Here is a 27,332-nt window from a genome sequence, read left to right on the forward strand (position 1 = left end):
CCGTAACCCAGTCCCGTCGTTTGTCTTCTGCTTCTTTGGCAGCCTCTCTGGAACACGGAGTATCAGAGCAACAATTTCTCTCATGGACTACCTTTGCTGGGTCGGCTCTCCACTGGCCGCGGAGGTTGTGCCAGTGAAGGCCCTCCAGCCAAAACCACTGATCGAGTAGTGCAAAGAACTTGCTGGATTTGAAGGAAAGACAATTATGGATAGGTCTCCCATTTCTGTAATATTTTAATAACAGTCAAATCAGTGTCTTAATTCTGAAGCACAGCACACTCAGTACCAGGAAAGAGAATAATTAAACTCCGTGTGGAAGAGATTTCCTGCCTGTGAAGAAATGACTTAGCAGCACAGACGTAGTCGATAAATGACACCAAAGGAAGTCCTCAGGAGCCCTCAGGGTCACAAGCTGGAACTTGGGTGCTGTTCAGAAGCAACCTGTCGTTTTAATTGTTTCGTCTAGTCTCCTAAAACAACACAGGAACATAAACCTTCCTGATGAAAGTACAGAAAAGATGCAAAAAAGAATTCTAGGGAAGCAAGCAATGGGAACGAGCAGGCAGGATACACCAGCAGCCTGTCCCAGCGGGCTGGAAACGAGCTGGTTTTCCTGAGCTCCGTAACGGCACAGCCGGCACCTCATGGCTCTGATGCGGGCAGGTTATTATCAAGTTTGTGAGCGCTTGTTTTTTTTGATTTTCTAAGTGCATCACGGGGCAAAAGGGACTGCTGATAGCTGCTGGGAACGCACGCCTGCGAAGGTGCCCAGCGCTGTGATGCCAGCACACGCTACAATGTCATACAGCCCACGCTGTTGGGTAGTGTTGCTTACTAGTTGCAGTACTAGTGTAAGAGAAAACAAGACAGGAGTCCCCTTCGCTCTGCCCGTACTTCTTTTAGCTGCCATGTCCTAATCTGTGCAGTTACGTGCAGGGATCTGGTGTCCCACAGAGTGAAAGTTTCTTCCAGCGTGGCGGGGACCCAGCGGGTCCGTTCTGCGCAGACCTGAGCAGAAACCTCCCCACAGCGTAAAGAGTTACGTGGCGGAGCGCCAAACTCTCCAAGAACTGCGGTGACCCCAGGAAGAAGCAAGGAGAAGCCGGGCGCCCCCCGCCCCGAGGCGGCCCCTGGCAGCCCCCAGGCGGAGGGGGAGAACACCGGGAGCCAGGCGCGGCCCCTTTAAGGCGCCGCCGCCACGTGACCGCGGCAGCACGTGACGCCGCCCAACATGGCTGCGCCCTGCGGCTATGGGGCGCTGCCCCTCTTCCTGGCCCTGACCCTGCTGCTGGCGGCAGGGACGGACCCGGATCCGGATTCGAATCCGGATTCGGATCCGGCTCCGGCTCCCAGCGGGGCCTGCGGCTGCGGGGCCGGCCGCGGCGGCGGGCGGGAGGCGGCGGCGCGGCGCTACGTGGCGGCAGCAGCGGGCGGCGGCAGCGGCAGGAGCGGGCCGGTGAGCGGCGGGGGGAGCGGGGAGTGCGGGGGGGCAGCCGGAGGGCCGGCCGCAGCTCGCCTGCACCGCGCTCACGGCGGCACCCGGCTGCGGTCAGCTGGAAGCGAGGGGAATCGGGCCCGGCCTCGGCAGCAGCCGGGTGCGGCGGTGCCGCCGCCTCCTGGGAACCGCAAGGCCGGTGGTAGCGGGGCTGCCCCGCAGCGCTGCGGGCCCCGCTGCCGGAGCGGGCCTCTGAGCACACGGAGCTGCGCGCACAAGCCAGGTGCTGCTGCTGGGATGCAGGTGCTCGTCAGGAAGCCTCGGGGCGTTCCCAGCTGAATCCGCCCGGCAGGCTGTCAGGGTTCCTGCCTGGCAATGTCAGGATGTTTCAGGGTTTGGAAATGAACGCCAGGCTGCACAGCGAGAGTTAATTTTTCGTATGGTTTCAGACAGCGCTTCCCGAGTGAGTTTTCAGTCTTGCTTTGAGGACCGCTTCCAGGAGTTGTTTTAGCTACGGCGGATTGGAAAGAGGTTCTTCTTTTTGAGGTTCTTTTTTAGCCTTCTTTTTTTTTTGCCAGAACTGAGATGACACTTGTGGAGTAGCGTTAGGACCATGCTACACTGGGAACTTTCCTCGTGGAGTAGTTCTGTTATGAGACCTGCATTTCTGACGTACCAAACGTCAGGATCTCGCACCAAGTGCTGCTGTCCCTCAGAACGAGCAGTACTCGCTTTGCTTTCTGTCACTGCCTCACCTCCTCGAATCCCTTGTAAGAGCAGTGTGTGGCACAGACGGGCATGCGCCCTGTCAGCGTGTGCTGGGGCATCATGCACGCTGGGTTATTCCCCTAAGGGACGCCTCTGTCAGTGCTGACAGGATTTCCTGGTGCTCGCCCACGCACAGGCCTCTGATCCGCTGCCAGCAGAGGGAGGTGGCTGAGTTCAGTGTGAGTTTGGGACTGAGGGTACTTTGGGAATACTGAGAACGAAGCAGAGGGAGTTTTCTTCCCTACTGCATTCGTTGGCTGGTGAGGAGTCGGGTGGCTTCTCGGTGAAGTAGCTCTTGGGTGGCGTTAGCCCTTGAAACGTCGCCTGCCAGCTGGGAAGGTTTTAAGGAGCCTGAGCTGTCGTTTGTGCTTCCAGCACAGGCTCCTGAGCAGGGATCGTGGCAGCTCCTGTTTTTTTGGGAGAACAGCTGTTGGGTGAGGAATGGTTTGCTCAGCCTGCGCTCTTCAGCGGGGTCTCAGGAAGCGCACAGTGAGGTATGGCAAGGCCTTCAGGGCCTTTGTCTTCCTAGGAAGAACCCTCTAAGGCAGAGGGGAAACGTGTTTTGGTTCCCTGGAAGTTGGCTGAAGCCTTAAAGGGAATACATCTTACTGAAACAGTTAAAGTTTAAGGTCGTTTTAAGTTTAAGAAAGTTTTTGCTCTCGATTTAAGTTCTGCTTTGTGTTATTTTCTGGGCGGGTGGGGATCGTGATGTCAATGTCGTTACCTTGCTGTGCTGTTTTCATCCGTCGGTTAAGCGCTGCTGCAAGCCAAGAGCACCTTCAAAGATGAGGGAACGGGGCAGTAAGACCGATGAGAGACTTGTCAGTCTTTAATTTTTGTAACCTGTTTGGTGTTGACTGCTTCCTCTGCAGATGGTGGCTATTCCGGGAGGAGAGTTCACGATGGGCACCGACGAGCCGGAGATCCGGCAGGATGGAGAGTGGCCTGCCAGGAGAGTGCGCGTTAACGGCTTCTACATGGACCGGCACGAGGTCAGCAACGAGGAGTTCGAGAGGTTCGTGAATGCTACCGGGTACCTCACAGAGGTAAGGCGGAGGGGTTTCGTCTTCTGTCATCATTGATGATGGCAAAATCCACGCTAAAACGTACCCTTTTTGTAGGCCCTCACAGTGTGGTATTTGATTGGAATTTGCATGCTAGAGTGGTTTGGATGTAAGTAGTGGAGAGACCAAATTGTCTTGCCTTGCTGCCCAGGAGTCTGGAAGGGCATTCGGATAGATACTTACTGTTACTTTTAGCAAGTGTCTTGATCTGTGAACTAAAAACCTTCCCTGCAGTGTGACTGAGGCAGCGTGGGTTAAGTTAACAGGTGGCTGAAGACGTCCACGCGGATTTATTTATTTCCTTGACCTTTGGGTCCTAGGACATCTTTGTACTAGTACAACAATGCTGTTAGGTTTTTTTTTTTCCTTAATTTAGAAGAGCAGGAGCGAAGGGATTTGAAAAATTTTGTGATAGTTGAGGATTCTGTAGTCTAATTCAGTGCAGCTACTCGATAATAAGCTGAGCAATAGAAAGCCCTGCTGCCTAAAGAAGATGCAAGTATAGTAACAGTGTTCTGCGCGTTTCTGGGAACAATGGACTCAGAAAGAATGTGCTAAGACTCTTTGAAGAAAGAAGCCACCTGTGCCTGAGGCTCTGATCCTGACAGTTAACTGTTCCTATGCAGCTTTCAGAAAGCCCTGACAAGCCTTTTAGGCAAACAGAGGCATTGGAAGCGATCAGGTCTCAAAGGAGACACTTTGTGAATTCACTTGATAAACTGGTTCTCATTTGGAAGACAGGATCGTTCTGGATGGATGAAGGGCTTCTTTTATCTATGGCAAGTTTTGTATTCTAAGTTCTTAGCTTAATTATGGAAAAGGCTGCTTAACGATTTTGAGTTTGAACAGGATGGACTTGTTGCACGCAGCTTCTGGAAGGAGCACGTGTGCGTGTGCGGAGGTATTTGAATGGAGCGCTGCCTCAGCTGGAAGTGCTGAGTGTTGCTGCCTGCTCCACTTGCCCTTTCTCCTTTCACCCCATCACACGCTGCGTTTGAGAAAAATAAACTCAGAGTTAGGAAAAATCAGCACTGATTCTGCAGCTTTTTTATTTTTTTTTGTAATGCAGACAAGCTGGGTTTTTTTGTGCATTTAAATAATGTCCGCGTTACCTGCGTACTGAGAGTAAACAGCCAACCTACTTCCTGGTTTTCTTTAATAGAAGTCTAGACTGAGCTCTAATGACAATGAAATGTGGAAGTAAATAGCTGAAGAAGAAAATCTTCAGATGTGCAGATATCTTGTTGAACCAGAAATATTTTCTTTTTTAAATTTTTTAAGGGTGCGGGGAGCAAAGCTCTTGACGGTGGCTCTCTGTCAGACTGAAAGCTTAGGTCCTTCAGTTGCTAAACCTGTTTGCCTCTTTGGCTCTTTTACGTTGGGCAAGAGGAAAAAGACTTTTTTTTTTTTCTCTTAAATTTATAAAAACCAAATGTGTAAAGATTAGTCAGATGCTAAAACTTCTTGCAATTTGATGAATGGGATCCTTCTTTTCAAAATGTGCTTCTTGAACAGTTTTGCAGGTATTTGCAGAAGCTCTGTGAGCTGTCATCTGGCCAGTGGCTGTTAAGATCAATGACATCCTGAGATAAATGCCTTCCCTTTGATTCCAAATCAGCTTCTTTAAAAGCAAACTCAAAATTACTGTTAGGATTTCCTTATTCTTGGTAGAATAAAGCTGTGAATGCGACTGGCATTTTAAGGATGTTCCTTTGATAATGTGATCAATTTTTTGTTCTTTCTCTAGGCAGAGAAATTTGGCGATTCCTTTGTGTTCGAGGGAATGCTGAGTGAAGAAGTGAAGTCTGAAATCCATCAGGCAGTGAGTAACATGGCAGGGTAAAACTTGCTTGGAAGTCACTGGGTAGACGTGTTAGCGATAATGGCCATAATATCTAAATTGCATGATCTTTTCCAAAGCTATTGACAAAAATGTGGAGAAGCGTTTGGCCTAAAGTACTGGATTTCCTGGGGTATGGGGGATCAGCAGCCTGGTCTCTGGTCTTCCTCTTATCTCTAGGTATGCAAAGAGAGAGGTGGAACAGTTTGAGAATAAATTATTTCTTCGTTGGGTTTTACTTATGCACGCTGTTTGATCCAAGGTACAAGTTGAAGAGTTTAGGGGGTGTTAGTGTTTATTCAGACAAACAACTGGGAATACCTGGGTTTTGGTAGTTCGTCATTTTCACCAAAATGATAGAATTTTTCTTGCAAGTGCATGGTGCAGTAACTTTGAGTAATGAACGTTCATAGTTCTATATAAATGATGTTCTTTTTGTGGAGGGGGGGGGAAACTTTAGGGTTTGAATTTTACGTTAGGTAAAAGGGACAGCCTGATACGATTTCTTGAAACCTCCATGTGAGTATGTGCGGTAAATGACCGGCAAAAATGTGGGGTTTGGTTTCCTACTGCAAGGAAAGAAAGATTATGAGAACATTTTGTATCTTCTAATTCAAAATAAGCATTTGCGTGTTGTGAGGTCTAAGAAGACTAAAATGGACTTGCCAAATACTAGCATAACCGATGTTGAAGGAAGTATAAATGTAGCTGGGATCATCACATCTTCACCACAGAAAATCCAGCTGTCAGTATTAGAGGCATTCTTTTTTCTGCCTTGGTTCTGTGAGGCAGAAATCTCTACAGCAGGCTATTTCTTATTTGAACGGAGTTCTAGCGTAAGTTCAGTCTTGGCTACTTGTATAAACAAATACGGTGCTGGGAGCCGCTTTCCTGGGTGTGTCAGCCAATACTTTAAAATTTGGCTGTAATGCTCACAGAAGCAGCATTATGCCAGAAGGCTGGAATGGAGCCCAAATTGGTCTCTTTGGCTGCTTTTATTTACGAAGCTTTTCTGTATTTGTTAAATGTGAACTTAGAGTGACTGTCCTTTTGCTCTGTTTTTCCATATTTCTTATTAGGTCATTTTGGGAGGTACTGGCATAAAGAGCGTCTTTGGGATAGACCTGGAGAAAGACTGTACTGATTGTTTGGTTAAGTGCTCTGAGAACACTGCCTGCCTTCTAGTTTGGCACTTTGTGCTGTCCCTGGGGTCAGACTTACGTCCTGTAACGTTGTAATATTGTGAGAAGGTGAAGGAGTAAGTCCGGCACCTCTGTTACCAGGAGAAGGGGTCGGAGGACAGGTAGCCGTGGAGCTGGAGGGAGACCTCTGATGTCTGAACACCTGGCTTAGCACTTTGTATGGGCTCCTGCCTGTCACAGCTGTGTCGTCTTGTTCTAGGATGTGTTTTCTATGAGAGATTATAACTTGAGAGCACTGTGCAGACCTTAGCTCTGAGGTGCACTGTTAGAATGTGATGCAGTCGGCTTCTCAAACCTCCAGATTCTCTGGAGGCAGAATTGGTAGCTTTCTATAGGTTGTGCTTTCAAGAAACAAGTTGCTACAGACAACTTGCAGGAAACTTCTTACTGATAAAACACGGAAGCTTTCCAGCTATAGTGGGGGGTTTTCAAGGGCTCCGTGAAAGCAAATCCTTCCTGGGGTCTGCAAGCTTAAATAGAAAAAAAAAACAACAAAACAGCCAAACGCCAAACTGGTAATTTCTAGCTTGTTAGATTGCCTGAAATGTTTAAATCTTACTAGCCCCTGCCGGAGGAAAAATGGCGGAAGAAATCTAACGCTATTCAAATATTTACAAAAAAAAGTGAACATATTTTAAAACTTGGCTGCTGCAGCATAGCTGTTAAAATGTAATTAGTGGAAGTATAAATAGCGTGAAGTTGGTCTGCATCAACAGATCGTGATGATCAGTAACAGAGAAGAGTAAGGCTCGTTTGTCAGTGTGTACCTGAGTCAACTGATACCTTAGCTTGTGGTATGTACCTTCCTGAACCGTAGCTATCACCGGGAGAAATAAGATACAAATATTTGTGTGTTACTGGTACTGAAACAAACCCACACCGAGCTGATGGGGGAAATGACTGTGCTGCTTTGTGCTCATAACCTGGATGTGGTTGGAGGCTTTTCTCCCGTGGAAGCACAGTGGGGCTAAGTGCAGATGGACACGGGAAGAGCAATAGGAATGCGTTTTGCAAATCTTATTTCATACATAGTGAAGAACTGAGGAAAGATGGAAGTGAAGATGCTGACCCAACTGGTGTACAGCAGCTCCTATAAAGAGTGAGGCACGTGGGGGGGTGGGGGGGTGTCTGGGGGTTTTGTTCTCTCTGGCTGCTTTGGCTTCTCCAACTCTTAAGCTGGACAAATTTGTCACAGGCCCTGAAAGGAAGCAGACAGCTAAACTAGAACAGAGGTGGGGCTGGTGAAAGCTAGTGCAGGAGCAAACAGCTTAGCACATAGAATAATTGTTGGAGCTCTGGGTGTGCGTTTCCTGGAGGTGAGGTGGTCTCCCAGATATCTGCTGCTGCCGGAATGTAGGTGGGACCTAATCCTCCTCTGGAAGGAAACAGTAAAAAGGGGTGTAGCAGCCAAAAACGGAATTGTTCTAGATTTCTGGAGACTTGAGTTTTCATTTTGGCTTCTACGTTTGCTGTGTTAACGTGGCAGAGAGTGGGAATTTAGCACTGTAGCGGATGAAGGGGATGCTGGTGGAACTGGCAAGGACTTCTTCAAATTAAAAAAAAAAAAAAAGACTTTCTAGGGGTATGGGGGAAGGTTCTTCAGAACTGAAGCTTCTTGTGTGGGCCTACTAGTTTTGATAGCTTAACATTAAAATCTTTTCTTAGACTTGCAGGTTAAAAGCAGCTGTTAATTACTTGTGGCCTTTCTTGGATGCTTGGCTCTCATGTCATAGATGTAACAGGCTAGAATTGCCGATGGGTTGGCAGTCAGAGGGGTTTTTTCCTTTCCTTCTTTTTGGGAGGGGGTTGGGAAGATGGGTGGAAAACACCCTCAGCACTTAGAGGTTTTGCTGTTCTTATTCTGTGATGAGACTCCTTGCCTGACCGCTTATTTCCCTGGCTGAGTTGAGGAGGAAGCGGAGAGGGGAAATGCATGGCCAGTGCTATTATTCCACTTGTATGCCGTCATAACATATCCCAGAGCAGAGAGCATGCGGGCTGTGTCTGTGAAATGAGGAGGCACTGAGGTGTACTTGCCAAGGAGGGGTTGAAGAGCTCTTACAAATAACTGCAAGAGTTTTTGCTGCTGTGCGGCCACCATGAAAAAGGCAAACAGAACAGCACTTACCGAGGCTGCTGTTTAGCATAAGTCAAATTTGCTCACTGGAGAGTTGTGGGAACGTTTTTATCCTTGGCTTGTGGAAGACAGCAAAATTAATTTTTGCTTCTAGGCCAGACAGACTTTGCAATGAAGAGACCGGGAGCATGCAAACCTGCAGCCATAATTTATTTTTGGGAGGTGTTCAATTTTAATCCCAGAATGCAGTGAAGTCAGTTGACTGGCAGACTTGAGCAAGCGTTATTAAACTGGAGTTCGGGTCGGTCCAGAGCTACTGGATGCTGGGTTCACCCTCGTTTGTACGGAAACCTGTTCAGGAGTCCTGAGCTGTGCAAATGGACTTACTTAGAGCAATTCCTCTAGCTTGTAACTCAAAGGTCCTGAGTCCCATTCTGAAAACGGTGAAAGCATTGTGCATTTCACATCGGTCATCTCACTAATTTGAAATGCTCCTGTTTGCAGGACAGGGGTCTTAGCATTTGCAACAGTTACTGTGAAAAATGTGCCTTCTGTCAGCGTGTAACTAGCTGATCTGTGGCTTGGGGAGAGCAGGTGGTTTATTGGGTAGGTTATTGGTACTTTCTGGTACTGTTGAAATGTCAGCATATATTCTGCATAAGCAGAAGCTGACAAACACTTTGGTACTTCAAGAGCAAATTTTGCCTCTACTAGGCTCGGCTCTTGCTCTTTCAGAGGCCTTTCAGAGGAAACTGAAACCAAAGGAGGAGGTGGGTGAGCTTGTTTCTTGCAGCCCCCAGTGCTTCAAAAAATCTCCACGTGGAGCTGTTGAAATGTTGATCTCTATTTTCTTATGCCATTCACTTCTGGGACTAAGAGATGTGCAACAGGCAGCTCTCACTGGAAATTACTGCTAATATTGGTCTGTATTTATTGGTGTAAACTACCCCTGTAAAGTGGGGCATTGCCTGTGCCTCAGGCTGGAGGTGTATCCGTGCATGCCTCATTCTTAAAGCTCATATTCATTTGGTTATTGGAAAAAATGACTAGCTTGAGTGCAGATTTAGATGTTGGCTGAAAAATAAACTTCCAAAGATGGAACTCACCAGGAATATCAGTTCCTTAAAAGAAGCTTCTCTGGATTCCAAAACTTGCACTTAATGAATCTTGCTGGATTTTAGCATCAAATAGTTCTGGCTATTTTTCTTGGAGGACTCACACAGCTGTGAAGTATAACCCTGTTTGAAGGAGATTCAACGACCTTTCCTCATGTGAAGGAAAATGTCTCTTCATAAAAGTAAAGGGCTCATTTTCAATTAAATATGAAATCCTTTCTGTAACTTAAACTCTATTTATTCTAATTCTATAAAGCTGCCACATTTCATTTTTGCAGTACAGCAATCTCAAACTACTCACAAGTATTGGGACTTAAGGCAAGCAATATCTATAATATTAATGGTGATATTAAAACAAAATATTATCTAATATTGAACAAAAATCCTTACTGCTTTCATTTCTGAGCTAATGAGGGAGGCCAGAAGTCAGAAAATAAGAGCGAAACAGATTCTTCTGTAATTCTTCTGTAATTAGAGCTTTTGTGGGCAGGAACCTTTAACTGATGTACTAAATAGCACGAGACCTGTAGCACTGCAGGAGGTGGTGAGATCCAGTGGTAGTTACCGGGGGGTTACCCCAGCTCTCTGCTTCGCTGCTGTTTCAGCGTTCTTAATTACTGGTTTGGTGGAGAACTTGGCAATCACGTTGCAGTTCAGCTTACGTACATAATTACAGAATGTTTGCTCTGTTGCAGAGTATTTTCGAGAGCAAATACGAGTTACAGCTGCGTGTGCAGATTGCAGTCCCCTCTGCAGCTGCCCTGGCGACCCCGATAACCAGCTCCAAGGGACCCGTTCTTCGCGCCGAGCCCCGGAGCCTGCTCGCGCTCCCACTATTTACATTGCGACGTCTCCCTGCCTCAGTTCCAGCTGTTCCAACTTAAACACAGGCCAGTCGCCATGGGGATGAGGAGCGCCACAGAAGTAGGTCACGCTCGTGCCCTTTGCAGCGCGCTGGTGGCAGGGAGAGGCAGCGCTGCGGGCCGAGGTGCGCGGGCGGCGTGCCGCTGCTGCGGGGCTTCTCCTTGCGCCTGGAAAAGGGCTGTGGCGCCGAGGGGAGCAGCTGCACGGCTCCGGCTCGCTCAGAGCCATCCCTCTTCGAATGGCGTGTTCTCAGTTTGACCACAAAGCTGAGTGGGTAGGGGGCTGTGCTTCGTGCCCCCCGCTGATCCCCCGCTGACCGTGGGCTTGAAGTAGGTGCGAGCAAGCAGCCAGCATGCCACGGGGTCCACGTCAGCCCCAGGAGTGGGGCTGTGCTAACTCAGCACCCCGAATATCTGCTGCTTGCTGGGTCTGGGATCACTGAATCCTCGTCCCCGTGCTGGACTGAGCTGCTGGGCCCACAGGCAGCTCTGCCGGCAGCTGTCAGTGCACGGGGAAGGAGGCGCCACAGTGCAGGAGGTGGCAGGAAGGTCTCTGCTCTGCTCTCAGCCACGGAAGGCATTTTTGGGAGACATTAGGAAGATACACTAATACTATACAGAAGAATAAACATAAAGTTGCTTATGACCAGGACCCAGCCTAATACGATACCTGTGGTTTCTGAAGGGAAAATGCCAGTGGCTCATCTGCTGTGCAATATTTATTTTTATTTCTTAAACTCCTTGCCCTACTGAAAATGTTAAAGGTTCTATTTTTTTCCTTCAGTAGTTCATGAATCAGCTATTCAAGGTTTAGAATATGGCTTAGAGGAGGAAAAGTTGACAGAGATGTCTGTGTATCTGCCTTACGTGGATAAGGTAAAATCTCATCCAAAAACGATATTCTTTACTAAAGAAGTACTTTTATCTGACAGCAATGAGGGTGTCCATTGGGTGTATTTCCCAGAGATAATGCTTCAGAACTTACCTGCCTCCAGCCTATGCACACGTTGCTTTTGCAGCCGAGAGGATGTTTTGCAAATTAAAGACATACGGTGATTAACACAGCCAGACTTAACTGCTATCTGTTAATTCACCTTCTGAAACTGATGTGTCTTTTTATCAAGCCACCCTTTAATAAATGATTATTAAAGTGTTTTACAGACTTTTCTTCAATCAGAAAGTCAGCTTCAGTTGATTTCCTGAATTGCTGACGTTGTCGCTGTGAAGTAGCCGTTGGTTGTTCAGGTACACATCTTGGCCTGGTGTATGCTGCTTAGTGAATGCAGGCCTTATCACGTGAAACTAATATTGTAATGCTGCAGCATATCAAAAAGGTTTGGTGCTGCATATCTGGACAAGAGCATGAATTTCTCATGATCGTTTGGGTCTGACTTCGTGTTGAAAGCTGCAGCGTCGCTATTTCAAGTGAGTGACTGAGTGTGAGAAGTGGAATTAGACCCCGAATTAGCTGCTCAGTTGAGTTCTTTCTCTGTATTTATTTTTTTTTTTTTTTATTTTAAGGACATTTCCCTACTGCTTTTGCAGTGCCAGTAGCATGGTATAATGCTGATGATGGAACCGACTTTCCTGATGGTTCCCTATCCTTTTTTTTTCTTCTGTGTGTATTTAGGAAGGATTTTTCTTCAAGATAATTGCAAAGTAGTCTAAAAATCTTAAAACCAGCAGTTAATGGAACAATTAAAGTTAGGATATCCCAGCCTACCTTGATAAGAAAATTGAATACTTAAAACTTCTCGAATTTTATGCAAGCTGCTGGTGGGAGTAAAGGCTTCAGCTGTGCAAATTGCTTCATTTGAGCGGAAAGCTCGTAGGTTGGAGTTAACTGTTGAGGTACCTTCACGGTGTGTAATCCTAGAGGCTCTCGCTTCTTCAGTGCTAAGGGTCTGTGACAAGCAGAGCAGGGAGTCCTTCAAGTTTAATCCTGAAGCAGAGAGCTGGATAATCCCAAGTTTTCGGCTGGGTCAGACCAAACCAAGCAGTGAGCTGCTCTGCCTCTGAAGCGTGGTTTGCTCCTGGAGCTGCCTTTCCGTCTGCGTTGAGGCAGTTGTGTAACGTTTGCAGAGCTGCTCTGTTTAACCAATTCTCTCACAAGTGATAGGCTACGCAGTAAAGAGCTAGAAAAGGATCTCTGCTCCATTTTTTTTTTCTAATTTAGCATCTCTTCAGGATCTATTCAGCAGCATATGCTGCTGTTTGCACAAAGTGGCTCTGCTGCCAGTCTCCAGAACCCGTGTTTAGGAGTGAGGCGTGAGAACGCCCAGCGTTAGGGAAGTAACTAAGCTCATTAGTGGCAAGGGAGGGCTTTGCTGTACTAAATGTGATGTTGTAATATCTATGTCTAATTAGCTTTCCTGCTAATTAGATTTAGAGCAATTAAAAGCTTTAAAGACTTGTGAGAAGTTTTTGAAAGGACTGTACATCTCAGGTATGTGACTTCCTCTTTGGGAAGGAGCATCCTGGTGCGCACTCAGTGCTGTTGGTGGCTGACTTAAATTAGTTCCCAATTAATTATTGCAGTCTGTATGTAGTCTGTCACTGCTGTCGGTGTCCTAGTACTGTGTGTGTAACTTCTCTAAAGATCTGGGTGTTCTGCAAAGACTGGCAGCCATTTGGCGTTCAGTTCATCAGAGCCAGAAACAAGATCTGCACGCGTAGTGCTCTCAAGCGGAGAGACTATATTTTCCTCGGTTTAAAATAAACCGTTTTGATTGAAAGCATCTGCTTTTTCTTTTGCATAATGAAAATGTTTTCCATAATTAGTCTTCTAAAGTGTAAGTCTTTGCAGTCTCTTGCAGAGATTTTTCCCCTAAACTAGAAGTGTAATTTGAAAAAAAATAACACCCCAAAACACAAAACTTGTGTTTAATAACTATCAGGATAAAATTTTACTGCTGATATTTCATATTCAACATGAACATCTACCAAATAGTGCTGTGGCTCTCTTATTTTCCGTTAAGAGATGTCAGATTCTGGCTTCAGATTTCTGTCGTGTCTTGAGTGTAGATTAAACCTCATAATATACAGGGAATTGGTTAAATCAGCCTAGTTCGAAGCCTATTAACTGCAGCATCTGTTTAGCAGCTTGGCCATTCTGAGGCTTTAGGATAGTGCTATGAGAGGATCTCAGCTGAACGGAAATCCCATCCTTGGGTTAGAATGCTCAGTAACAAAGCAGGAGTTTCTAGTGAGAGCAAATACTTCAGTCCAGGATTGCCATTGATTGACAACAACCAGCCTTCAGGTAAGGTACCCAGGCATCTGCTGGGGGCAAACCGTCCTGTGACAATAGGAGGAGGGGGAAAAGCTGCCGTGGGAGCTATTTTTAGTGTAGACTGGATTGCATGTTTGAAAAATAAGGTGCTCTGTGTGTGTGTGTATTAGTAGCACTTCTATTTCCTAGGCACTTCATGGTTTTTTTTCTGTTGAAACATTGAAGTGAGAGATCTGAGGTTTGGACGAGACTTTTTCTTAACTAATGTATGTCGGAGATGACTCCTGGTTCTCTAACACAAATAATTATGTTCAATGCTCTTCACTGTTGAAGAATGAAGCCTCCTCCTAGAAGTCAAGAGTTAAATGTGCTGTGCAATGACCTTCTCAGCTTGGAAGTAAGCACAATAGAAGAAATTCTTAACGAATACTTCCTTGGCTTTGCAAAACCAAATCTGAGACTTTTGGTTAGTGACGCCCTCTGTTTACATTGTTACACAATAATCTGTTTGCAAGGAGATCTTCAGCAGACAACTTTTTTTTTTTTTTTGTAAAAAAAAAAAAAAGTTTCACTTCTGTGTCACCTCTGTCTCCACCTTCTGGAGGCTGATAGCCAAGAATTCAGACTCAGCTTACTGAGTTAAAATAGCTGGAAAGCAAATGTGTCGCAAGATGCGTGTTTTTGACCCTAGTTAAAGGATGTCATCAGGATTTTGTTTTAGTTATTCCAAAACACTGACTCCAGGGAGCAAATAATTGAGATGAATACCCTCTCAAGGCCAAAGCTGTCCTCTATAATCTCTGCAGTATGTGCCAGACCAAAAGCAGCCAGGATGCTAAGTGGTTTAAATGCACGGTGCATGTAATGTTGTGAAAGGCCCAAGTACAACTGTAATGCTCTAGATGAACTCTTTCATGCACCGCCACCTGAGATGTACTTGACGTAGGCTTTCAGATGTGAAGAATTACACTTGAATTTCTGAGAGGACAGTGTGGTCCACCACAGGTAGTGCGCTGAAGACGTTGCCTTCCAACGGAACAAGCCTTGGCTTGTGTCAGACCTGCAGGTGAGAAAATCTGGAAGGGAAGGAGAGGCAGCCAGAGGACAGTATGCTCAGCATTTGGTCTCCCTCTCCCTTGTTTCAGTATGCTCAGCATTTGGTCTCCCTCCCCCTTGTTTTTGGGTGGTGTTTTCTTTGTGTTTTTCCATACCTTCGGCTATTTCCTGGCCAGTGTCACTGTAATATGGATCAAGTGATCAGCCTGGTTCATCGGGGATGATTCGGGATGTAATGGGTCAGTTAGCTACAGGCAGAGCCTCGAGCTGTGAGTTAAAGCTTTGCGGCCAGCTGCCACGTTGTGTTGGTTTCAGAATAACCTGTAGCTGGGTATTCACGTGGTCTTCTCTGGCCATTCTTGTCCCTTTTCAGGTTGCAGCTGCTCCCTGGTGGCTGCCTGTGAAGGGGGCCAACTGGAAGCACCCCGAGGGGCCTGACTCCAATATCGTCAGCAGGTAAGTTGTAAATGGCCGTTCAATTATAATATAAATATATAAATAATGCTTGTTGTAAATAAACCTGTACACATGCGCCAAGAACCAAGATGCAACAAAGGGTTTTGATTAGTTACTTGCTTGCTGCTGCTCCTGTGGCCGTTTTCAGTTCCTCCAGTGCACTGTGTGCAGCATTCAGTGGCTGTAGGGCTAATGTCCCAGCAGTATTTCAAGCATATCTGTAATTACTTTCCACCCCAGGGTAAAAGAGACCATACTGAAATGTGCTTCAGTGTGTGTGTTCCACTGCTGGTACATAAATATGAGTAGAAGAGTTGATCTTTTAAGGGTTTGTTTGGAATATTCAGTGCAAATCTGGTTGTGGAGGTGAAGAGCAACTGCTAGCTGCGTGCACACTTGAGCAGTGCGTGTAGTGTCTTCCATCTGGGATTCAGAGGCCTGTCTTTCTGGCAGCAGATGACTAAAGAGTTCTGTGTTTTTAATGTATTCTGACTTTGTGGGCTGATTATCATGCAGAATCAGTTGTTACTTTATCTGGAAGCTAAATGCTTTGGGAAAAATGTACTCCGAGCAGCCTACAGTGAGTGCCGTGCCTTGCTAATGTTAACTCAGAGACCTGCTAATCGATATTTTATACAATCGCTTCTGGTTAAGAAGTAGAATGAATTCTATGCCTAGAAAATGAAAAGGCTCCATTTTTTCTCAGGTAGTTTAGGCAGACGCTGCAGAAGTAGCTCTGGGCTGCACATGTTGAGAGCCATTGCTGCAGTTGTGCACGTTACTGTGTGCTTGGATGTGACTGTCCTCGTTTGGGACCTCGTATATATATTGCACGCCTTTCACTAGGCGGGTGACAACGAAGTTGACGCTAACTGCTTCCCTAGTTAAAGTTCCTAACCCGCTGCTGGAAATAGCCAGCCTCCCTAGCCTAGATCTAGTAGATACTGGCATGTTTCGGAGTCCCTTAAGGACAGGGTCGTGTTAGTGTAACATCATCTGCTGCCTGCACGGCTTGGTAACAAGTCCGTTGTCGTTTCTCCAAGGGCAATGAAAGACTTATCTGAGGCAAAAATAGAGATAGTATCAGGAGGCATTGTTAGGGGAGGTTGAGAAATTTAGGTCACAGTCAGCACATGAGATCTGGAAACCTGCCACGCAAATCTGGTGTTGTACAAACTTGGCCTGGTACAGCTGCTAGCGAGCTCGTCGTGTGGAAGCACTACAACGGCCGAGCAGGCCTAGACTGGCTCGTTAAATGAGGCAGAACAGACAAGTTAATAGAAAGCCCTCTGAGGCTGTCTTCTGGGTCAGTGCCCTCAGCTCTTGAAGTGACTTGGTGTGCTGGGGGCTCGGATGGGGAGGGTCCTCATGACAAGGCGTTCGTTCAGGCTTTGTGGAAAGGGAAGCCAGGATTCGAATGCAGTCCTAGAACCAAACCAAAGGGAAGAACAAAAAGGAAAAGAACAAAGGAAAGAAACAAAAGGAGCCTTTGTGTAAGCTGTGGGCTGCCTGAAACACCAAAAGAAAAAAGCTTTGTTAAACTCGTGCAGTTTGCTGTTTCGTGGGTTGGGAGCTGCAAAAGATGGTGTTGGTAGGAGTAAGGACGCTCATCTCACCTATCGTAACTTGTCCAGTCCTGATGAGTAGCCAGGCTGTGAGCTGCCTCACGGTGCTTTGTGGCCAGCTCTTCAGAATTTCATCGAGTGCCTGTGGTGTGTGGCGGTGAGGCTGCCCGGTTCTGCTGACGATCTTGTCCCGTTTGTTTTGTTCCCCAGAATGGATCATCCGGTTCTTCACGTTTCCTGGAACGATGCTGTGGCGTTTTGCACATGGGCGGGGAAGCGATTACCAACCGAGGCTGAATGGGAATACAGCTGTCGAGGGGGCCTTGAGAATAGGTAAATGCCACTAATGTGTCTCTGGTAGTATGTAAAACTGATATTTACTAGATTGGGAAAAGCCTTGAGGTTTTTTTATTGCCCTGCATGTCTCTTGTACAGGATGTGTTTCTGTGGAAAATATAACACAGGCTTATTGTGAACACATTCCTTTAGGTAAATTGGTTTCCATAAATACCTGAGGGGTGTTTTGTCATCCAAGGTCTGTAACAGAGAAAGAATGCAAAGAGCCGAGCAGAGGAGATGTGACAATGCCAGGACGCAGGACTGCTGGCATCGCACGTAAGAGATGGAAGATAAAAAAGGGGCTTAGCGCCAAGGCTGAAAGAGTTGCCAAAGAGCTGGAGAAGTAAATAAGTGTGTTGCTTCACAGCAGCTTTAGGGGCAGTGGATACCCCTGTTAGGTGTCTGTGGGCTTAGAGAGAAGAGGAAGACAAGGTGAACAAGTTTGTGTATTCTCCCTCCTGTGTCCTGGACTGCATGCTGCACAGGGCAGCGCTGGCAAGTGCTGCCTTCCCTTCCTCCGTGTACATGTTGTCCTTGCAGAACCTCGTTAACTTTTAATTCTGGTAGATGCTGGTACACACTGAACTGGAATACAAACAGTTTCCCCAGAGTAAGGGTGGCTAAGGTGTTTTATTTTTATTGAAGGGAAAAAAGATAAGTTTGACAACTGTTTTTCTGTCTTTTAACAGGCTTTTCCCCTGGGGCAACAAGCTTCAGCCAAAAGGCCAACACTATGCTAATATCTGGCAGGGAGTGTTCCCAAGCAACAACACTGCAGAAGATGGGTACAAAGGAACTGCACCAGTAAGTGTGTCTCAACGTGAATTATCATACGGAAACAAACTTCTTCCTAAAATTGAGGCCTGTGTTGAACACAGTGAACAGCAGACGTTTTCCATTACTGTACTCTTTCACCTTTATATTTTCAAGTTCCAATATATTTCACTGCAGGCTTGAGTATTACCAAGGGACACTTTTTAAAAGTTTAATTGAAAAGTAAAGATTACCTTCGTTTTAACTTCTAGTTCCTCTCAAACTGACCTCTTTTCCCTGTCTCCAGTAACTTTTGAGTAAGATGCTGAAATATTTTCTGCCTCCACATTTGGCATAGCAAACTTCTTAGCTCTCATTTTTGGTTAGGTGTTCCCAAGGCTACAAAATTGTACAATAGTTTAAAAGAAATGAAACTTCCCTTTTTGGAAAGGCTGAGTCTGTCCGATATGGCAAACAATGGAGTGGAATTTTTAAAGACAAGCTTGTGCATAAATTATGTGGCAGTCAAAATAAGTCTAGAGAGTTTAATCAGCGGAGAAATCTGTACGTGTGAGCTGACAGCTGCTCTTGCTTTTCTTAGGTGGGAAAGGGAATTGGAATCTGGAAGTTAGAGGCATGAGCACACAGTTTAGAATACAAATGCTGTGTGCAGGTCTGCGATCAAACAGTGCCCCTCTTTAGAGGATCAAAACCAATGAGAAGATGCCGTGTGCCATCACAGAAACACGGTGCTGAGAACACAGAGGGTGATACCAGTGCATTCTTTCATTCAGTTTTATTTAAATGGGGTATGTAAAAGTATTATAGTTCTGCACTACCAGCTTGTTTGGCTTTGAGATACGAAGGCAGGTGTTCTTGGCAGAGATGAACGTGCCTTCAGCAGACAGGTCTTCAGGTTTAAAAACCTTATTTAACGTGGCGTGGTTTAAGGAACTTGCATTTGTGCTACCTATCTTCTGCAGGTCACTGCATTTCCTCCCAATGGGTATGGCTTGTACAACATTGTAGGAAACGCCTGGGAATGGACGTCTGACTGGTGGGCTGTTCATCATTCAGCAGAGGAAGCTCATAACCCTGTAAGTATTTTATTGGTATCATGTGAGGTTTAGAACTCCCTCTTGGTACTCTGGTCTGGTTGCTGTTTAGAGTCATACTGTGCTTTGCTCCTCTCTGTGTGGGGTGGGCTGTGTTCTGGTGAATCAGCAAGTATCACACCACAAGTCATCAGCACTGCACTAGTAGTGTAGTCGTGCCTTTTTATTTATTTTCTTGGACAAACCTCCACAATTGGCTAGCAGTTGAATCCTTCCAAGCTGACCAATAATTTGCCAATACAGTGGAATTACGTTTTAAAAAAATAAATAGAATGCGAGAGGGTTGTTTTGCTGCTACAAGCTGCGCTATTTAATTCCTTCTCCAGGTGGAGAACAAACCATTCTGAATTATTTTAATGCCTTCTACTAGCTCATTTAAAACTTGGCATGTAATAAAGCTGACGCTTATGGGTAGAAGTAGCGTGCTGGGCTTTGATGGGGTTAATCTTTTGTTTTCTTTGTGGCAGCCAGAGAAAGAGGCCCAGCAGGGTAAGCTTTGTTTGTGGGGTTTCTCATGCGCTATCTCTCAGTAGATTCAAGCTCTAATATTACATCCCCTTCTCTCTCACTTATCTAGGATGACTAAATCCGAGAAGTGAACTGCTCCATTCTCACAGAGCTTGTTTTGTTCAGACACAGTTATCTGTAATGAGAAAACGAGTTAAACCTCTCTGGGCAGGAGCTATCTGTTGCTGCAGGATTTGAGTATCCCCATGCTGTGGTCTCGTGTGATACGCTGCCTTTGTCTGGTACGCTGGACGTGATCACAGCCCTGTCTGAGAAGTCAGCAGTTGGAAGCAGCTTGAGGAGCCTGTTAAACTTTTTCTGCTGGTCAGTACGTAGCAGAGGCTGACATCCTGCTCTTCCAGGAGGATGTTGCCAGCATGAGAAAATGGGCTCATCTTGGGGTCTAAATTGCCCTAGATCTGTACAAGCAGTTTCATCACCCTGGTGGAGAAACTGGAGACCTGATGTGTACCGATCACGTTTTTTATTCCTAGTATTGAAGCAAGTTTGGCAGTAGATAATTCCAGAACAAATAGAAAGTTGTTTAATCCCATACGGTGCATGATGAACATTATGCAGTGGTTGTGGCCAATTTCAAGTTATTGTATCCCAATAAGATCCTTCAGGTCTTCCTGGTGGCTTAAGCTATGCATCAGATGATATATTTACACATCTCTTCCCAAATAACTGAAATGTTGGGAATGTAGGTTTTTTTGTTGTTGTTGCTCGATTTAAAAGAAATAGGATGGGCCATTCTTTACTTCTTGTTGGCAGGCAGGCATAGCAGTTCAACAATAGTTTAAAAAAAAAGGCAGCAACACTCCTTTCCTTTGGAACCTTGGCAGTGTGGGATCGCCAGGTGCTATTTCTCAGTGTGTACAAATAAGTCAGATGATGCAATTTGAAAATTTCACGATCATTCAAATTTTCTACCCATTTCTGTAATAATTCAGTAATAATGAAAAGCTGTATTGGATGGATTCTCTTGAATGTATAAATACACACCCGTCTCTTTCAAACACCAGCTCTTGCCTTGCATATGTTCTGTGTTGAATTAAGGTGCTGGTGACAAACGAGTTATTTCACTTCAGAATTTTGCTGTGTTACGCAAACTCACAGTCTCTTAAGTTTAGGTTTTTAAATTCAGCACAAACATTTCCCGAACGCTTCAGAAGGGATTTAACAAGGAGGTGTCAATAAGGATGCTGTTAGTTATTTTCAATCGGGAAGCCAAGTGTCAGGATCTAGGGTCTGAGGCCAGGCCCTCCAAAGTGAATTCCAAAGAGTTCTTCTGATTAAATGGATAAAGAAACTGAATGTCATAATGTGAAAAGCTGTCCCAAAATAGCCAGGCTGCAGTATCTTCTGAGTCATTAAAAATGATTAGCACCATATCTATCAGAGCCAATCTCTTAAGTCTCTCCAGAGTACAAGTCAATGTAACCTATATATAGGATACGTTCCTTCTGCCTAAAAGACGAGGTGTTCTTCTAGAGGGTCAGTTTGGTGAAAGGTTTTTTTTATTTTTTTAACACATTTAGTGTAACATCTGAAACCTTCCGTCTTCTAGAACTGGAGAGATTTTGGCTATTTTGTGGGTTGGTAACAAGGAGCGTAACAAGGAATTTTATGCATGCTTTTTTCCTGTAATTCATTGGCTTGCATTCACAAATAATGACCAAGAGCAAAAAATAAACTGGGACATCTGAAAGTGTTTTTTAAGTTGTTTGCTGTCTTCTCAAAGTATTAGATTTATATCGTTCTATAACAGTGGTTTAAAAAAAAAAACCAACAAAACCTCTTTGCCAGGTATAGGACCATATAGGACTTTTACTGAATGCTCCAGCAGTTGTAGCTGTGTAGCTGGACAACAAACCTTCTTCTCACCCTAAATTAGCACACCCCTCCTCGTTCAGAGGAGCTGTTTCGGAGCGAACAGCAAAGATCACTGCTCTGTGTTTGCACTGCAGTTTTTAATGGGAAATCCTGCTCAACAGCTCCATTGTTTTCTGGTTTGTCTTGTTCTCATGCGGCTTTTTTTAGGTCAGTTTTCTGATGCCTGGCTGTACCCTGGCTTCCCTTAAAATGAGATTAACAGGTTGTTTGAGTTGATTGTGCTTGTTCTTCGTGGCTTATCGTACAGCGGGGCTCAGTGCATCTGCAGGCAAGGTTTGGAAGTCGGTTCCCAGAGACCTTGGAAAAGGAGTGTGCCTGCCCTGCGGGGGAGCACCCAGGCACGGAAATCAGAGGACACAGTACGTGGGTGTGTTTTTCCTCGCGTATTTGTAGGATGTTCAATGTAGTAGGCCAAACTTTTTTTTTTTTCCCTACCAGTTCTCATAAAAGCTTTTGCACTAAATGTGAGACTGCTGAAGGTCCAGAATGGGAAGGCTTCGTCATGAAGGCTCTTAGAGCAGTCACGTTCAGTGGGTGCAGCTGAGAGCTTCTGTAGCACCAGCATCAGCTTTCGGGGCTTTCTGGGAGTCCCCGTGGATCTTACTCAGTGTTATGAATGCTCGTCCTGTGTTGGTGCGTTTGGAACTTCCATGCTGGTAATGCAGGAGCAGGAAGGGGGGCTGCTGTATGCCTCCACGGGGGGAGGACTGCGGTGACCAGGGGTAACCAAACTGGGCAGCTGGCGTCCTGAGGGCGCTGCTTTTCTCTGTGCAATCCCCTCCCAAAGGACCCCCTTCCTAGCGGGGAACTAGTCCTGCATTCAGGAGGTGTTAGAGGGGAAAATTTCCTTCAGTGAGTGTAGTTTTATATTGGTCAAGGCCTTTTTCTTGAGGCATGTGCAGAATAAAAATACATGTAAATGTTGAGAGGCTTCTTAGTGGCTGTACTACCTTTCAGGCTTTGCTTGCCACTTACCTGATAAAACACCGTTTATTTTCTTGATCTTGTTTGTCACGTTATAGGACACTTTGGCTCCTTCCTAAAAGCAGTTTCTCAATGCACAGGGACTGTAGGCAGCATGTAAGAATGCTCGGTATCAATACTGGAAACCAAGTCTCGCAGCAGTCTGATGTTAAGGATGACTGCAGTAGTAACTATTTCACAGCTAAAAGGACTGCAGTGGGAGAATTGCTCACCTGTGCAATAAGTGTGTCAAATCACAGAATCACCTAGCTAGCAGAAGAGTGTTATCAAGGAAGCCCAGCTTTCTCCTTGAACTAGTGGGCCATTATTTGGAGTTGGAATTGAAAAAGAATTGTGAAATAACCTTGTTAAAGCAATTCTAGGGCCAATTTCATAAGCAGTTTAAATAAATCACGTACATTACCCTGCAAACGTACCTGCAATTACAAAATTGTTGCTCGTAAGTGCAGTGCTTTCTGCAGACCTTTTTAGCTGTCACAGCCCCACATAACAACAAATTTAGTACCCAGTGACTGGGAGACGTTACAGACTGCCTCGCAGCGCAGTCTCTGACTTGTGTTGTGAGTCTGCACTGGGGACTGGGAAGAGAATAAACACCAAGCATCGGATATTGCAGCCCCTCGTCTCGAACTGGCCACAGATCCGCATAGCTGTGCTTAGAAAAACGGAGCTGCTCTGCGTTCTTAGAGGCTCACGGGGCCGCACGGCGATGAAGGCAGGGCCTTGGGTGTGTTTGTGTAGCGCCCTGCGGAGCCGACACGGAGCAGTGGAGCTGCCAAGTCAGCTTCCCCTGAGCGTGCAGGCTGGTGTGTGAAGGTACATAACCTGTCTGAGGCTACAAAATCAGAACTGTTTTCAGAGATGATTGCTCTCATGATTGCCACTGTGCTTTTTACAGCCTATTACCAGGTGCTTTACAGAAACAGGCAACGCGCTCGTGGCAGGTAGGTTGCAACTGGAACGTGAAATTTTGCAGTAGCAGAGGGGGAGAACATCTACTCACCTGCCTGCAAAGCCTTCACCATCTGATCATTTCAAGCTGCCTTGTTCAGACACGGCTGAAGTTTGTTGTTCACTCTGAATACTCACGGGTGCTCCTTGTCCCTCTCCCTGTTCCTACAGCTCTGTACCCTCACCCTGTAGTTGGCGACTGGTCTCCGAGGGGCTGCTAACCGCTGTTGTCTCCCCCACAGAAAGGGCCCACCTCAGGGACCGACAAAGTGAAGAAGGGCGGATCCTACATGTGCCACAAGGTAAGGCGAGAAGGCCTGCAGCAGAATCCGTCAGTTCAGCCGTTGGCTTGTTAGCAGTTTCTGCCTTCCAGCCATTTCCACTTATTTTTGATGTTATGAGACTAAACTGAAGGTATCCAGGGCATCCAGTATGTGACAGCAGCTAGAGACAGGCCTCGCCAGCAAGCTGCAAGCGTTCTGCACAAAGCTATATAGGTGTTTGTTTTGTTGTGCTCACCAGATAGTGCTAGTTTCCTTCTGGAAGGAGACAGATGTCTCTGTGGCAAGGAGGAAGTAAGCATAGATACTGTTGCCCAGGAAAACTGAAGCTTATTCAGCTCTGACTTGCAGAGTTTTTGGTTGCATGGGAAACTGAAAGCAACTTGACCAAGATACTGCTTGTTCAGTAGATCCCAGTTCTAGATAAATGTTTCTTTGTATTATATGGAGCCAAATATAGAGCTCAGTGTAAAAGGCAACTGACCTTTTACCATCTGAAATTCAAAAACTTCAGTACGTTTTATCATGTCACCAGGCTTGGCACGACAGCCTGGAAAACAGCACAAATATTGTTCGATGCAAATTTTAACTCAAACTGAAGCCTACAAAGTGAGGTCTGAACGCACGCCTGGTGTCTGGGAGAACAGCCAAGGTAGCGTGGCGAGTACCACTACTTCTCACGTGGTTCTGAGTGTGCTGTAGGGGCTGCTCCATCCACTCCTAGGCTGTTCCTCCCTAGAAAATACTTTTCGATCATGGAGGACCCCTAACTTATTTCCAGAATTTCCTTTGGAAAATAATATACGTCCTTCTCCATAAATAATAAATTTGGAGAAGGATGGCTGGGAGTTAAATGCTTCTGCTTCCATGATAGCAGACTTGAAATCCTTTCTGGAGAGCCTGGGTACCACCACATGGAACAGCCTTTCATGTGTTTCTGGTTTAACTTCTACTGGAAAATACGGGATATGTTTTGCAAAGCTACTTTCATGAACATAAATCATGTTTCAAACTCCGTTCACACTGTACTGGAGAAGATGCTCACTGTACATCTCCTTTCTCATTAAAGCTGTTCTGTTCTTTTTTTTTTCCCTTGCAAAGCCTGCTGCTGGCAAACAATCCTCATAATTAGATTAAATCTTCCTACAGTGAGGTCCCATTTTCTACACTGACTTCCTTCTTAGGTGAAATCAATGTCAGATGTTAATTAGCAGTTTTGATTAAATTAACACTCAAATAGACTCATCTTCAGTGCTGAATAATGCGACCCAGTTTAAAGGCTTCTGAAGATTCTAGTCTGTCCTAGAGTTTTTTGTAGGTGATGAAACTAGGCTGTATACCAAGGCAAAAAAAAATCACCACGTACTATTAGTGTAAGGGCTTTTCGTTAGCTGCCTAAAAATCTGTTCAGACTCATGGCTCTTCTACCTCTTGGAGCTGACAAAGTGTGTACCTTCTTACACATACATGTAGCGCATACTTTTATTTTCAAAATAGTTCAGCTTCTGCATCCTAATAGCGTGCTGTTGAAGTTCAGGGGCAGACCTCTGCCGCGTGCGACAGCAACAACATGCCCCCTTCTTGTTCAGGGCAGCTGCTGCTCTCCGGCTTTGTGTCGGTAGCAGGGCGAGCGAGGAACTGGTGCTGGAATGTCTCCTTAGATGGAGATGCTCGTGGGGAGAAACATCAGTGACCCGCTGCCTCTGCAGGGACGGCGCGCTTCTCAGTGACGGCCGCCTGACCACGAGCTGTCACTGCCCTCGTGGCTGTGCAAGGACAGTTGCTGGAGTAGCTACACCCGAATTTCTGAAGGGATTTTTACTTAAAGGGGTGGGGGAAACACGCACTACCCTCTGTTCTCCCCCAGCCCCCCAGAGTGGGGGGGGTGTCTGCCTTTTAACTCAACTGTTCCTGAAATGTGGTTCGGAGCCTGACCATATGCAGCTGAACCAGCCGGAAAGGAACAGCGGCATTTCTGTTGGAGGCCAGGAGCTTGCAGCTGGAGGAGAGGAACAAAGAGCCTCAGCCAGATACGGTGCAGTAACAGCAAAGCACTCGGCTGGCTGTAAGCTAACGGCGTTTCTCAAAGTGACTCGTACAGGCTTGGAGTTCCATGAGTGCAGTGGTCCTTACCGGAATTGTTTCAGGTGCCGTTTTTGATCTAACTGGCCCCTCGCAGAAGCACCAAGTTCTGCCAGCAGAATGAAAGCTCTGAGCTTGCCCACCTACACACGTCAGTGCGAGGACCAGTGCTGTCGGACGGCGTCGTTCCCTTGGCGCACGCAGAGATGAAGTGGCAGTGGTTCCTCCCTTCGGTTTTGGAGGCAGCTGCGGCGTGATCGCAGCCCGTTCTGGGAGAGGGCTGCTCATAGCTTTTACTAGGAGTATCTGAAAAGCAATTGCATCATTCTAGCAGTGGCTTCATTCTAAGTGTTAATAATTTTTACAGCCACCAGACCAGCTTACATCTCCGTTACAAATATCCAAAAAACACTAGCCAGAGGAATGGTGCGAAAAAGTTTCTCTCTGGTAACTCCTTTCTTCTTTCCTCATCTCATTCAGCCAAACTCTCTCTAACAGGTGCCGGTACCTGCTCATTTTCAGTTGCCCCCTGGTACCCTGATGCAGAGTAGGGCACTGACGATGGTCATTTTAGCTTTTGCCCAGACCAGGATACGTTATTAGCCTAGTCCTCTGTTTTCAGACATTGTGCCATTCAAACTACCCTTTGTATGTGTTGCAGCTGGTCTCTTTGTAGTAACATTTCCCTTACCTCTAGCACAGCGATTTTGATCCGTACCAGCTCGTTTGTCTTTCCAGCGGCGTTTGGAATGTCTTGGTGTGTCACTAACACTTCTGCCTAAGGGAACACGAGCTGTGGCGGGCTCTAAAGTTACCGTTTCCCCTTTTTCTCTCCAGTCCTACTGCTACCGGTACCGTTGTGCAGCCCGCAGTCAGAACACGCCTGACAGCTCCGCTTCAAATCTGGGCTTCCGCTGCGCGGCAGACGCCTTGCCGGACCTGCAGTGACAAAGGGGCTCTCGCGCTGGGACTGAGCGGCTGCGCTGCACCCAAGGACGAAAAGACGCGGGGAGCGTCACCTGCTGCTGAGACAGAAGGGAAGAACCCTTCACCTTCCTGTGGGGCAGGGAATCCAGCGCTAGCCACCATCGCTGGAAGCTTCCTGTATTTATCTTTGGGGAACCTGGCCTGGATTTCTATCCCGACCGACCTTTTTATTGCTGTTGGTTTCAGTGGGAGCGTCCTGGAGCTACGCTGGCGCAAAACTGAGCAAAACCATGCTGATTGTATTTTAAAAGGTTAAGTTTTGTAGATCCTTTGGAAAAGATCTTTAAGAGAGAGTTTTATGTATGGTTTGAATTTCCACACTCAAATCCCATAAACAAGGACTTTTATAGATTTGAGAGCTTTAAAAGAAATTTGAAGCAGTTCCTGCCTCTGTGACCTTGCCGGAGGCACGGTCACCAGTTTGAGGAGAGGTGAAGACTGAAGGCAGACAACTGTCCACAGGGGCAGTCAGTGCGGCTCTCACCTTGCATCCTGGTTGCACTGAAAATCAGATCCAGGAACGAGTTTTTTCTGGTGTGGCGTTTGCTCTTCTTTAGAAAGTGCCTTCTGCAAGTGAGGGGTGGTAATCCTCACGGTGATGATCAGAGATCTATATGGTTGAATAAAACATGAAGCATCTCTTTAGGTTTAAGACTCTTACTGATGGAAAAACACTGGCAACTTCCTTGGAATTTCTCTTGGACACGGTGTAGGCTTATTTGGGGGACTTGCAAAGTGCAAAAATGGCATTAGAAACTGGGGCT

General features: G+C 46.2%; 1 protein-coding gene and 1 long non-coding RNA gene across 7 annotated transcripts; one reads left to right on the forward strand and one right to left on the reverse strand.

The window, feature by feature from the left end:
• Window positions 1-640: 640 nt before the first annotated feature.
• On the forward strand, window positions 641-27,213 carry SUMF1 (sulfatase modifying factor 1). 6 transcript variants are annotated; one of them, XM_067003014.1, is made up of 9 exons: window positions 641-663; window positions 3,076-3,249; window positions 5,015-5,089; window positions 15,026-15,108; window positions 16,884-17,006; window positions 17,702-17,816; window positions 18,749-18,862; window positions 23,461-23,520; window positions 26,419-27,213. In XM_067003014.1, exons 2-9 carry the CDS (start codon window positions 3,076-3,078, stop codon window positions 26,527-26,529), a joined length of 855 nt encoding a protein of 284 aa, XP_066859115.1. In that variant the 5' UTR covers window positions 641-663; the 3' UTR covers window positions 26,530-27,213. The 6 variants fall into 6 exon arrangements, with proteins under 6 accessions (XP_066859115.1, XP_066859111.1, XP_066859112.1 ...); XM_048071427.2 differs by lacking the exon at window positions 641-663 and adding an exon at window positions 1,198-1,456; XM_067003013.1 differs by lacking the exon at window positions 641-663 and adding an exon at window positions 2,674-2,697.
• On the reverse strand, window positions 8,576-10,206 carry LOC125183669 (uncharacterized). Its single transcript, XR_007166025.2, has 3 exons — window positions 10,067-10,206; window positions 9,493-9,624; window positions 8,576-8,820 (listed from the first exon to the last, which is right to left on the reverse strand). It is a non-coding gene; the product is annotated as an uncharacterized lncRNA (long non-coding RNA).
• Window positions 27,214-27,332: the final 119 nt, after the last annotated feature.

The sequence above is a fragment of the Anser cygnoides genome, chromosome 10 (genome assembly GCF_040182565.1).
Source record: "Anser cygnoides isolate HZ-2024a breed goose chromosome 10, Taihu_goose_T2T_genome, whole genome shotgun sequence".
Lineage (NCBI taxonomy): Eukaryota > Metazoa > Chordata > Aves > Anseriformes > Anatidae > Anser > Anser cygnoides.

Excerpts from the sequence above, each read along its gene's own strand:
- SUMF1 (XM_048071427.2), top strand. The coding sequence starts at position 1,232 with ATGGCTGCGCCCTGCGGCTATGGGGCGCTGCCCCTCTTCCTGGCCCTG. Across the intron at positions 15,109-16,883 it reads GACTCCAATATCGTCAGCAG|AATGGATCATCCGGTTCTTC; the intron begins GTAAGTTGTAAA and ends TTTGTTCCCCAG. Across the intron at positions 18,863-23,460 it reads CAGAGGAAGCTCATAACCCT|AAAGGGCCCACCTCAGGGAC; the intron begins GTAAGTATTTTA and ends TCTCCCCCACAG.